Source organism: Ochlerotatus camptorhynchus, unplaced genomic scaffold (assembly GCF_037179485.1).
Source record: "Ochlerotatus camptorhynchus isolate MF236.1 unplaced genomic scaffold, CSIRO-AGI_Acam_v1.1 ptg000130l, whole genome shotgun sequence".
Classification (NCBI taxonomy): Eukaryota; Metazoa; Arthropoda; class Insecta; order Diptera; family Culicidae; genus Ochlerotatus; species Ochlerotatus camptorhynchus.
The window spans coordinates 112,714-125,061 of NW_027040620.1; the positions used below are offsets into that span (position 1 = coordinate 112,714).

The 12,348-nt window shown below is 36.9% G+C and overlaps 1 protein-coding gene across 1 annotated transcript in view; it reads right to left on the reverse strand.

Moving 5' to 3' along the window:
• Positions 1 to 12,348, reverse strand: part of Fur1 (Furin 1) — a 650,713-nt gene that overhangs the window by 87,673 nt on the left and 550,692 nt on the right. The window contains exons 3-4 of the mRNA XM_065220676.1: positions 10,516 to 10,731; positions 10,294 to 10,422 (exon numbers count right to left, since the gene is read on the reverse strand). Coding sequence (XP_065076748.1) covers positions 10,294 to 10,422; positions 10,516 to 10,731 — 345 coding nt within the window. The remainder of the gene's footprint in view (positions 1 to 10,293; positions 10,423 to 10,515; positions 10,732 to 12,348) is intronic.

A 12,348-nucleotide genomic window follows, 5' to 3' on the forward strand; every position in this document is an offset into this window, starting at 1 on the left:
GAAAACAAATTCGTAGCATAAGTCCTTGGATTTTTTTAATACTAAAAGAAGGATCACAATTAAATCTGAGAATAACTCCAGGACATCTTCAAAGGAATTCGGAAAATAAATTCAGGACAGTTTGTCAAACAAATTATGAGAAGAAATCTAAGGAATTTGTGAGTAGAAATGCCAATGAATTCTTAGGAGACATTCAATGTGAGCAGAATTCCAAGGGAAAGTGTGAGATTCAAAAGGAAATCTGAAATGAATTCAATGAATATTCTGATAATCTTTTCAAAGGGTGTCTTATTGGGGAGAATTTCAAGGCAAATTTCAAGGGAAACTAAAAAAAATTGAATTTGGAGGAAAGCTTCATCGAAATTTCCAATGAATATGGAATGGACTCAAATTTTTCCTGAAGTTAATGAGTCTTCCTTGAAGTTCTTTTGTAGTTTGAGAAACTAGCCGGATGCTCACAATACTACTCATCAAATTCTTAAACTTCCCTGAACTTTATAGGACTTCCTAAAGTTTCCTTAATTTTTCAAACGACCATGAATCTCTTCTAAAGGTTTAACAATTCGCTTAAGTTCTCTAAACTTCTTTAAACTTTATGTGACTTCTCTAATGTTAACGGAACTGCTCTGAGGTTCTCTGTTCTTTTCTGAAATTCTCAAAACTGCTCTAACGTTTTTGCAGTTCTCATGAAGCTTGTTGTACTGCGCGGAATTTAATTGTCCCGTCCTTAAAATGTTTAAGCTTCATTGAACTTCTAAACTCATGGGAAGACCTAAATTAAATTTTTAACGTCTCTGAAGTTATATGAAAATCTGGGAACTGCTTCAAATTTCCCACTTATTTTCTGTAATTAATGGCTGACCTCTCCCTGAAATTCCTCCAATTTTCGGAGCTTACTAAACTTCTTTCAAATGCTCCCGCATTTTGCTAATGTTCATAAAAATTCCTGAAGTTCGCGGATCTTCTTTTAAGCTGCATAGATTCATATGGAGTTTTCGAAATGTTTCTGAAGACCACTGTCCTTCTGTGAAGTTTTCGAAGTTTTTCTTAATTCCTGGAACTTTTGTGCTCTCGCAGTTTTTATAGAATTAGAACGAAATAATTAATATTGTTTTATGATTTGCACTGAAGTTCTCATGATTTTTCTAAAGTTCATGAAACTTCCATTAATTTTATCGACACTAATTTAAAACTTCTTCAATAGTCTAGACTTCCCTGGTGTTATTAAAACTACCTAACGATTATTGAATTTCTTTAAAGTTCTCTAGAAAGAATTGATCAGTATATTTTAAGAAGCTGCAATTTTACTAAAATTAATTGATTTGACTTGAAGTTTCTACAATTTTTCTTAAGTATTCTAACCATTAAAAACGCTCATTTATTTTCCTTGAACTATGCTTACCTGAAGTTCTCTAAATTTATTCAATAATCCGGCAAATTTTCTGATATATATATATATATATATTCAAAATTCCCTGACGTTTTTGGATCAATCATAGAATTCTTGGAATACCCCATAATTCCACGGAATTTCTTGTAAGTCGCTGCAAATTTACTTAAGTTAATGGGATTATTCTGAAGCTATCTGATCGTCCTCGAAGTACTCGGAACTTTGGTGAAACTGAATGAAACTATCTAAATTCTAAGTTCTATGGAGTTTCTAGAAGATATTTATCGCTACTTGCTAAAAGTTCTCATATTTTTTTTAGATTAATGGAACTTCGTTGATATTCTCTAATCAACTTAGCTAAATTTTCGCATTTTTTAAAGTTCTTGATATTTCCATGATATAATACCCTCAAAATACTCACACGTTTTCCGGATGTTCATATAATTTTTATCACATTCCAGAAGTTCTATCGGAGCTTTGCTGAAGTTTCCGGAACTTCCTTGAGGTTTCTACAATTTTCTTGAAATTATGTGAACTGCCCTTTGATTCTCTGATCTGTTTTAATGTTCTCGAAGATTCCCTAAAACTCTCAATTATATTGAAGATGAATTTCCCTGAAATTCTATGGACTTCTGAGGTGCTTAGAACTTCTTAAAAAATTGCACAATACCCCCTCAAGGTTTCTATATATCTCAAGCTCGCTTAACAGCTGTGATGTGCTCTGAAATTCTATGAGCTTCATAAAAGTTCCTGAAAATTTTCGGATGTCAAAAGAACCGATTTGAGGATCTTAAAGCTTGCAGTAAGCTCCCAATAATTTCAGTGTGTTAACTTCCCTTATGTTACCGTAGTTTTTTATTGAACTTTACTAAAATTCTCAGCATTTCCTTTCATTCCTCAGAACTTCTTCAAAGTTCCTACAATTGTTGTCAAGTTAATGGGACTGCAATGAAGATCTCTAATCTTTCATAAAGTTAATTACGAACTTGAAATAAATCATATAATGTTTTCCATAATTCAGGCGCTTTGAAAATTTTCAATATCTTGAACTTGTACATGGAATACGAAACTACAAGACATTGAATATTTTTAGATCTTGAAGTTACTCAAATTAAGTAGGTTTTTTAAAACTTTATTAAAGTAAGAAATTAAGTAAGTGCTAAACATCAACATTCAATGGATTTGACTATACATTTGTTTCTTTAAAACTGATTGCCATCCCGAGAAAAGTAGTCTTGTTATCCGAGATATCATTTTGCTCTCAGTTGTTATCGCATAACTTATTTAGTTATCAGCCTTGATTAATTTTGTTATCAGTTGTTATCATAAAAAATTCACTTTATACTTATTAACGATGCAAGGTTAGTTCAAAACTTTAAATATTATTCGCATTGAAACAATAAAAAAATAGTGCTTTTAATCCCTAATCATATTTCAGTTATCAGTGTAAGGCTTTGATATCAAAATGATAACATGATTTGAAATTTATGGAATAAATTTGTATGGCATACAGAATTTGTTATCAAGATATTATCAATGATAACAAAATTAGTTATTTTTGTGAAATCCAACGAGCAATTTTTTGTTATCATTTTTGTTATGTTGGCTGTTAATTCAACCATAATGATAACATATTCAGTTATCAAAATGTGATAACCGGGTAATAGAACTTGTTATCAATTTGATATTTTACTTTGCTCGGGATGCCTTACAAACGTTTTGGTTAACTACTGTTGTTTTTGATCTTCCAGAAAAAAAAGCATATTTTGAACGCATTTTAAAAATAGCTTTCTTATTATAAGCCTTGAATTTATCCGTTAAAGTTAGTTCTGGAAACACCTGGAAAACTCTGGAAATTTGATTTCGAAAAATGAGTAGACACACTGTAGATAGAGAAAGACGATTAAACGTCACAAAGCAAAGAATGATCAATCTTGAAATAAATTCACGTTAAAAAAAGTTGAAAATAGTGACTGTTTACAAGAAAAGATGACTTTGGTGAATTGACCTTAAAATAAGTGACTTTTTAGTGACTAGCTTGAAAAAAATGACCAACTCACTAAAAAGTGACTCACTACCAGCCTTGAAGTTTAGTGGAATTTTGCCTGAGTGATGGATCATTCAAAGCATCCGTGAGCATATCAAATTGATTGCTCAAATTAATTTCATCAGAAGGGGGATCAAGAGATTGCCCTTATCTTTTGCGTTTTGGCGGCATGGCGGCAGTAAAACGTTTCTCCAAAACAATTTTCAAACAGATTACTAAAAGAATTTGAAGGATCGAAGAGGAATTTTTCAAATCCATATCCAAGCAGGATTACCTCGGGTAGAGTCCAAACAAGGATCGAAGAGGAATAAAAGTTGAAAAGGTAGAAAATTTGCAGGCAATATTGAGCACTGAAAAGTGCTATTTAAGAGTTGGTTGGAAATGCTATCTAACATGAAGCTTTAGTGTGATAATTTATTAGCTAGAGAATAATCTTAGAAGAGGGTAGGTAGATAGTTCCGTTAGAGTACGGTAGTATGAAAATTGAATAGAAGTTGAAAATGAGCGAAGGGTCATTAATGCGACAGTGCAAGTCAAACGCACACTCTTTGCCTAACCCGTACGATGTACACGAAGAATTGAAGTATGTTAACAAAAAGTTAAGCACTTGTCAAATGTTGTTCGTGAAATGTTGAAAAATGTTGATCAACAACGTGTTTTGGAGCAAGGAAAATTCTATAAATTGCCTAAAATTTATGAAAACATTGTTGTCCGCCTGCTTGCATGGAAATCTCCCATAGTGCACTGTGCACTGTGCCCTACGTTTGAACAAGAGCTCATCCTCACCGAAAAAAAAATCCATAATTGCATATTCGAAAAGCACTCATTCGTGATATTTACATGGGATGCCCAATTCAACCACTTGCCACCGACAGTCCGTCGCGCCATGGGTCCCCAGTTGGTCCGGATCGAACTTTTTTTCGACTTGGAATATTTTTCTCCCTCCGATTCTGCTGCACCAACACAATTGGACTACGTCCAGGTGCTCTCAGGTGTCCTGCTATGTTTCGGCGCTCTTCAAGGGATGATGTGCTCTTGTGGCCTTTCGAATGTAAATAAATACAAAAAAACGATTGCCGTTGCCACCGACATCCTCATCGTTGGGAAATATAGAGAGAGAGATTCCACGAATCGTTTATTTCTTCTTCTTTTTTTCTCGGTGGTAAGTTGGTGGTATGATTTAAACTCGGCAAGCAAAGCTAAATCGCGACGACCGTTGCGAGCGAGTGTGAAAGTAAACATACCACGCACCGTCCAATGCAAATTCCGGACACGTTCGGACAGTTTATTTACCGCCCTTCCTCCCACGCGGATCCACTTCCGTTCTCTGAGTTAAGTTGAGCTTTGGGTGTTTGTATATGGCAAAATATTTCTATCAAGTTGAATTAGGATCGGTAAACTGGTTCGTCCATGGGAATGGCACTCGATCGAGCGGAAAGTTTTCCCTTGTTTCCCCGGTTGGATTTATGAATGGTTAAACTAATGTTGTTTCAGCTAGATCAATTGTTTGCAAAGGTCAATTTATTGTTGGCTGAATGAGTTATGCATTCGGGCCGGTTAATTTTATTCAAACTGGTAACTCAGCGCTGCATGAAAAAAAACTGCTTTGTTTGTAATTTATGAATGTTTAGCAATGAAAAGAAACATTTATTTACATCCCAACGTTTCAGCACTTGTTAGTGGCTTCTTCAGGAGAAACTGATTAAAATGAAATTTATGCTAATGAAAAACATGCGTCCTAGTTTACTGGGAATTCAACAGAATTGCCTAGATGAAAGGATATTCATTTACCTCCATCATTCATTCAATATCACATTTTCGTTACCCGGAAATTTCCGTTACCTATTCCCCGTCATTTAAACTCGGATTTGGTCAATAAATTCCGAATTAATTTACCGAAATTTCCGACTCAGTCACCGACAAACAATTGTTCCATTCGTTTGACGAAATCCTATTCCGAGAAAGCTACACTAGTTCGATCCGATACGCACAAGAGCATGACAAGCCTTGACTGGAAAATCGCATCAAAATTACATTTTACGATGAAATTCACAGCACGGGGGTTCAAAATCCAATATTGATTCACGGCCGTTCAATCAAACTCAGTGGCTGTGTAAAATTGTATTGCTATCTCTTTTTCTCCCATGGGAGTGTTACTCAATTATCACACAAACTGGAGTTACATCGAGCTCTGTGCCGATTAAAGGTGTTCTATTTTAGTGCCCGATTTACAATTTAGCTACTGCTCACTGTTCGCGGCTCTGGATGAGGAAACTATTTTGGAAATAATTTATCATACCCGCTGGCAGCAGTGATGCAGAAACGCGTGAGATGGTGGCTTATGATCGAAATTATTCTACGGTTGCATAAACGCACACGGAGCTGGCCGAAACATGAGGGAAGCAGGGTATTTTTCGAACATAATTATCCGATAATGTTTCAATTAGTTGCGTACACTCGATCAATATTGTATCTGCTAGTCCAACGCATGGCACGTGTTGATGCCGGTGTAGAAAGGTGGGTGCTATTATCAACAGAAACTAATTGGTTAGCCATTGAAATGGCAGTGTAAAATTGGCAAATTTTCTAGTTAATTGGAGCTTGGTCGCGAGTACCTTTATCTGCTCCGGATGCCATACATTAAAAGTAAGAAATCAAAGCACCGGATATTTTTACATAAATCATTAAAAATCGAGAAGTATTTTGTCGGAGTTGCATAGTGGCTGGGTTTTTGTTTGAAGTGAACATCAAGTACCAATCGAAGTTGTTTGACGTAGAACTACGTCTTTGTCGACTATACTGGGGTGCAAATCAAACAATTTGTATGGTGAAATAGTGTTAGGTTTTGAACGTTTATAACTTTGTCGTCTATAGGTGAAATTAAAATCCAAATACGCCAATCGATAGGAAATTGCTTTACCAATCTGCTGAATTAAATAGTTTTCAAATTTTCTATAAAACACTTTTGAAAAATGTGCAAATGATAATTTTATCAATGTCTTCTGAAGTAAACGTTTTCCCCAAAGCCAGTCATCATAATCGAGTACCATTTGGTTGCACATCGTTCTGTTTGAAGCTAAAAAGATATAAAAAGGCGCTGCTGTCGTGCCACTGCTCATTACCGCTTCGGATGGCGTGGCATTGTGTCCTGCAGCAAGCAGGAGCAAGTCAGCGGTTAATGTGGTGTTTACATCTATGCGGATTTGCTAGCGCTAGTGTACTAGCACTGTGTAAAAAATAGTCAGCATAATGTAAGCAGGGCATCAGAGTCTACCAGCATGTGCTAGTGATCACCTTGACAACCCTCGAGATATCCCAAGGGGACTGGGTTCAACTAGACCGAAACGCGGAAATTATCTATACAAAACCGATTCCAAAAAATATGTGCTATACGTGACCATAACACCTTTCATTTAGCGGCTGTTGATTGGTTTATGATACTCGGTCCTGCGGGCTCTAAGGCATACAAATGGTACTTTATATAATAGCTCCAACCATGATGCATTTTTAGGTCCAACCATGAGTCAAATTCATTGCTGAATAAAAACGTTCAATAAAATCCTATTAGAGAACATAAAGAATAATTATTAGAAACTAGAAAGGTAAACTTTTTCACCAAACACACATTTTTCATGTCCATATATGCATAGGAAAAACGAGGCATACATTTAGACGCAGTGCGTTGTTTAAAATCCATTACCCTACACCAGGGCAAGTTGAAACGCGTGGGGAAGTTGAAACGGTAGATGTATCTCTTAGCGGAAGTGAATAAACACTGAAATTATTTCTAATATAGTAGTTTGCGGTAGTACACAATGTCTCTCAAAAATAATTACAGTGAATATTCATTTCCGCTAAGAGATACACGCATCAACGACCTCGTCAGCTATTACTTTCCTCAGATATGTACGACCCAAAAAACAATTCTAGCTGCAGACCAGCCTATACAGGCAAAAATTCGCTGCATAAGGCAATTTTTGGCTGTATTAGCTAGTCTGCAGCCAAAATTATTAGTTGGGTAGTGCTTTCTGGACATTTTTTCATGGAATACCACATGGACCTCTAAACCATGAAGAGTTGGCCAGTACAATCTCAAATTGAATAAAGCGTTCGATAAATTTTATAGTATGCAAAAAAGACCGAAATCGCGTGTTGCCAAAAACGGGAAGGCACCGCATTTTTCTAAATTATAAAATTGTAAGCACCAGGGAATCAGTTCAATTCATGATTAATAGTGATGTGTGATGGAAACTGCAACCATATCGATATCAATCTACAAACAAGGCTTGCTAAATCGCTTAAAGTTTGCAGCAAATTTGCTCAATTAACTTCATGATATGAGATATGGCATGGCGATTTTCTCACCCTTAGAAGCAGTGTTGAAAATATTCTCCAAAACTCCGTATGACTCGCGAACTTTTCCTTTGTTGAACTTCATAAAAAAATCAATCAGCGCTAGGGGCAAAAATTTACGCAGTTCTCCAACAGCTTGCATATGAAACACTTGTGTTTAAAACCCTTTATATTTTTTCCCTTGAGTACAATTTGAGACTCCACAAGAAAATTATTCCGAATAATACCCTCAACAAAATGCTAATTCACGGCCAGATTCCTAGGGTGGGAAATCGTAAAAACAACGCTTTCACCTGCAAAATTCAATAGCTTAATTTCACCGCAATTGCAATACTAAAACTTAACTGAGAAGATAATTTTCCAAGCTAAACAAATTTACAATGAAGACCTAAAATACTGAATAAAGCCACTCTAAGGCCATTATCGTAAATACTCATTTAGTTTATTCTCTGAGCTAGTCAGGCTGTTAAGAACACAATGAGGTACAAGAACTACAATTGATCAGAAAAAAATCATCTTTTTCTCTGAACTCTTTACCAGTCTTGAATTTATTAAAATCCGCTCCAATGCGCCCAAAGGATCTATGTCAGACGCAACTTCTATTAAGAGACGCACATACCCATTTGGAGGTTATATTTTGCAACTAATAACAACGTCTAGTGTCTACGGAAATTTGTTTTATCAACCCTCAGGACAGACAGACAGACAGACAGACAGACAGACAGACAGACAGACAGACAGACAGACAGACAGACAGACAGACAGACAGACAGACAGACAGACAGACAGACAGACAGACAGACAGACAGACAGACAGACAGACAGACAGACAGACAGACAGACAGACAGACAGACAGACAGACAGACAGACAGACAGACAGACAGACAGACAGACAGACAGACAGACAGACAGACAGACAGACAGACAGACAGACAGACAGACAGACAGACAGACAGACAGACAGACAGACAGACAGACAGACAGACAGACAGACAGACAGACAGACAGACAGACAGACAGACAGACAGACAGACAGACAGACAGACGGAACGGTACTAATGGATATTTTTGGTCGCTATTGAAAATTTAGTCTATTGCTGAATTTATGTACGGGCCCAAATTAGGAGTATTTAGGCCGACATTACATCCATTTCCCCTATATTGTATTTTCTCTGACATGATTTCAGAAAATTTCATGGAAGCTCGAAAAACTTCTTAAAAGTACAGGGAACATTGGACAAGTTCAAGGGACTTGATAGAATTGCAACGAATATAGAAGAACTTTCGAAAGCTTTGTAGACATTAATTGAACTGCGTAGAAGTTCAGGAAACCTTCTAGAAATGCAGCAATTTTTATAGAAGTTCAACTTTTTTTTTTGTAAAAGCTCAGCAAGCTTTGTAGAAACTCAGTGAAATTAATAGAACTTCAGAGAATTTGGTAGAACTAACTTCAGCAAGTTTTACAGTCGGGTACTGGTTGTGTGTGTCAATTAAGACTAGACTAAATTAGACTAACTTCAGAATGTTTTATAAAGTTCAGAGAACTATGTAGAATTTCTTCAAACGTTGTTGAAAATTTGCGAACTTTAAAGAAATTAAATGAATTTGGGGAACTCTCTAGACTGTTCTAAACTAGACTAGACTGACTTTAGCATGTTTTTGTTTGAAGTTTGAAGAACTTTGTAGAACTTCATCAAACATTGTTTAAATTTTGTGAATTCGTTGAAGCTCAGGGATTTTTCTTTACCTTTATTAGACTTTTTTTAAACATCAAGGATTTTGTTCAGGGAACATCGTAGACATTTAGGAAATTTAATACAAATTCGGGAAACTTCATAGAGCTTCATATAATTTAGAAGAAATTCAGAATGCTTTATAAAAAATCGGAAAAACTTTGTAGAATTGAGAACCTTCGACGCAGTTTAATTTTAAGAAACTCAAGAAAAGTTCTTTTAGCTTCAGGGTACTTCGTTAAAGTTTAATGAAGTTAAAATAGTTCAGGAAATTCCATAGAAGAAACTTTCTAGATCTTCAATGAACGTCGAAGAAAATCAACGAAATTCTAAAAAAATCGGGGAACAGTACAACTTAAGTTCGCTTCACTACTTAATGAATTCAGAAAACTTTGTAGAAGCCAAGCAAACAATTCAAGGAACTTCATAAAACTTCATAAAAGATTTGGGATTTTTCAAAATTCAAGCTACTTTGTAGAAGTTCTGCCGAAATTGTAGAAGCGCAGCGAACTTTGTAGTAGTTCAGATAATTTTGAACTTCAAGGTTTGATTTGAGATTTTACTGCATGCTTAGGAAAATTCTTAGAGAGAGCTCAAGGTCTTTCCTGAAGTTTGGAGGTGGTCATAAACGTTCTGACATCTTGGTAAAATTGAGATAACTTGACAAAAATAATTATGGAAATCGGAAGAAGTTGATGGGACATCGTAGAAGTTCGTATTGGTTGCCGTATTCTTAAGACCTTCAACAAAAACGATCAATTCTACTTACGTAATTATGCTCCAGGTCGGGATGGTCGGACTCCAGACCATCATCCAGGATCGTAACCACTACGCCCTTCCCCGTCACTCCCTCCTTCCAGGCTGGTATCACATTCATGTCTAGGCCATTTCCTCGATTCTAGAAAACGAAAAACAAGAAGCAAAACAGAAACCAATTAACGCTTCCATCCGATTGCCAAATAGCAAACGACATGGAACGGTCTTGACTCACCAGGTACCACATCTCGGGCCACTTGGGATCGTTCAGCTGTATCGTGTAGGGGCTTTTCAGCGGTCGAAAATCTCGCTTCTGGCGCCGTTTGGCGCGTTGCTGTTTCGCCCATCGTACCCGATCATCCCCGTCCAACCGCCGTTGGTGATGCGCCGAAGGATTTAGGGATCGCTTCTGCACGTGCCGGTGCTCGAAGTGATAGAACCCGTCGAAGATCTGCGGAAAAAAAAAGAAAATCGGACATAGAATTGAATTACTATCCGGGTCACTTGATTTGCCTGCGAAACAGAAGTTTGCATATTCGTTATTGGCGTGCAAGCAAACAGATTGCACACAACCCACTAATTTGGAATACAAATTGATAAAATTATGCAGTGCGGATGTTGTTGGTCCGTTCGAGCGCGAGAGCACGCATTCAAACTGCTGCAGCTCTATCTAAGCTTTTCATGGCACTATAGGCAAAGTGCTTTGTCAGCTGGCAAATATTTGCATTTTGAATTGTGCCTACCACCGATTGACCGCATATGGGGTGGAATGGGGGAAGGGAGGGGGGGGGGTGCATGGAGCAACAGTGGATCATATACACCGGATATGTGCAGCAAGTTTGATTAAAGTTTTTAATTAAATTCACAATACTTCACGCAGTGGTGGGCCACATCTCATTGTGTGTTGTGGGGTGGCTGGATCCTGCAGAGATTGCACCCGCTTTTGTTGGGTGAATGGCTTGCGGCAATAATGGGGGATGGCATTTATGGAAGTGACGGTTTTCTATTTGTGGTTAGATAAGGTAACTCTTATCAGTGGGCAGCCGTCGTGGTTTGACTGTAGTAGGTGTAGTTGATTACATTTATGTAAAAAAACAGTTGCAATTTCAGTATCACACGCACTTGAGTTAGGACAGATGCGGTAATTATCATTAATGGATTGGTGAGTCAGAGCGCTTGGTGTGGCCATCAGTGAAAAAGTTCAAACTTACAAAGTTCGCGATCTTGATTACTCGATATTTACGTAATTTTACTTGAATTTTCGTGAAAATTTACACACGATCAATTAATGATGGTGACGACTTCCAAAAAATTTCCAAGGCTATCTCAGACTAGTGTGACATTCATTTTAAATTGTTTGCCTACTGATGGACTAGATAGAAGTTTTCCGTCTTCAGAAAAGTTGTTCAGATGGATAAGACCTATTTTGTTTAAAAGGTCGAAACAGAATTTACTCACCAGGTGGCGCTCGTGTGGCATTCATACTGAATTGTTTGTCTTAACTTAACATCTGGACTAGATTGAAGGCTTCTGTCTTCGGTAAAGTTGTTCAGATATACTAGACCTATTCGATAGTAAACAGTTTAGCGCAGAATTTAATCATCAGTTCGCACTGTTGCTTCACGTTGTTTCGAGTTTTTTGGTTTCACCTGACGCTTGCCTCGATAGAAGGTTTCCACTGTCGGCCAAGTTTTTAAGATCATCTAAAACAGTTATATGGTAATCATTCTAGTTTACTCCTGAAGGATCGCCAGAGTGTCACTTTGTTCATATTTTTTGCTTTTATTGACTCCATACTATTAACTTCAAATATATGCGGAAATTATTCAGGAAACAGCAACATTCCAACTAATGCCACGCTACAGTTTTGTTTGTTTTGGTTTGTGGTAGGTGCCGATAAAAAATGTTAAATTTTCAAATGTACTGTACTGATACAAACACTGGTTGTAGAAAATGATTAAAATGGATTTCACACTAGCGCCGCCTGGTGAGTGAATTATGAGCTGAAGTCTCTACCATAAAATAAGTCTTGTTCATGGGAAGATCTCGTAGCACAGTCGGTTAAGGC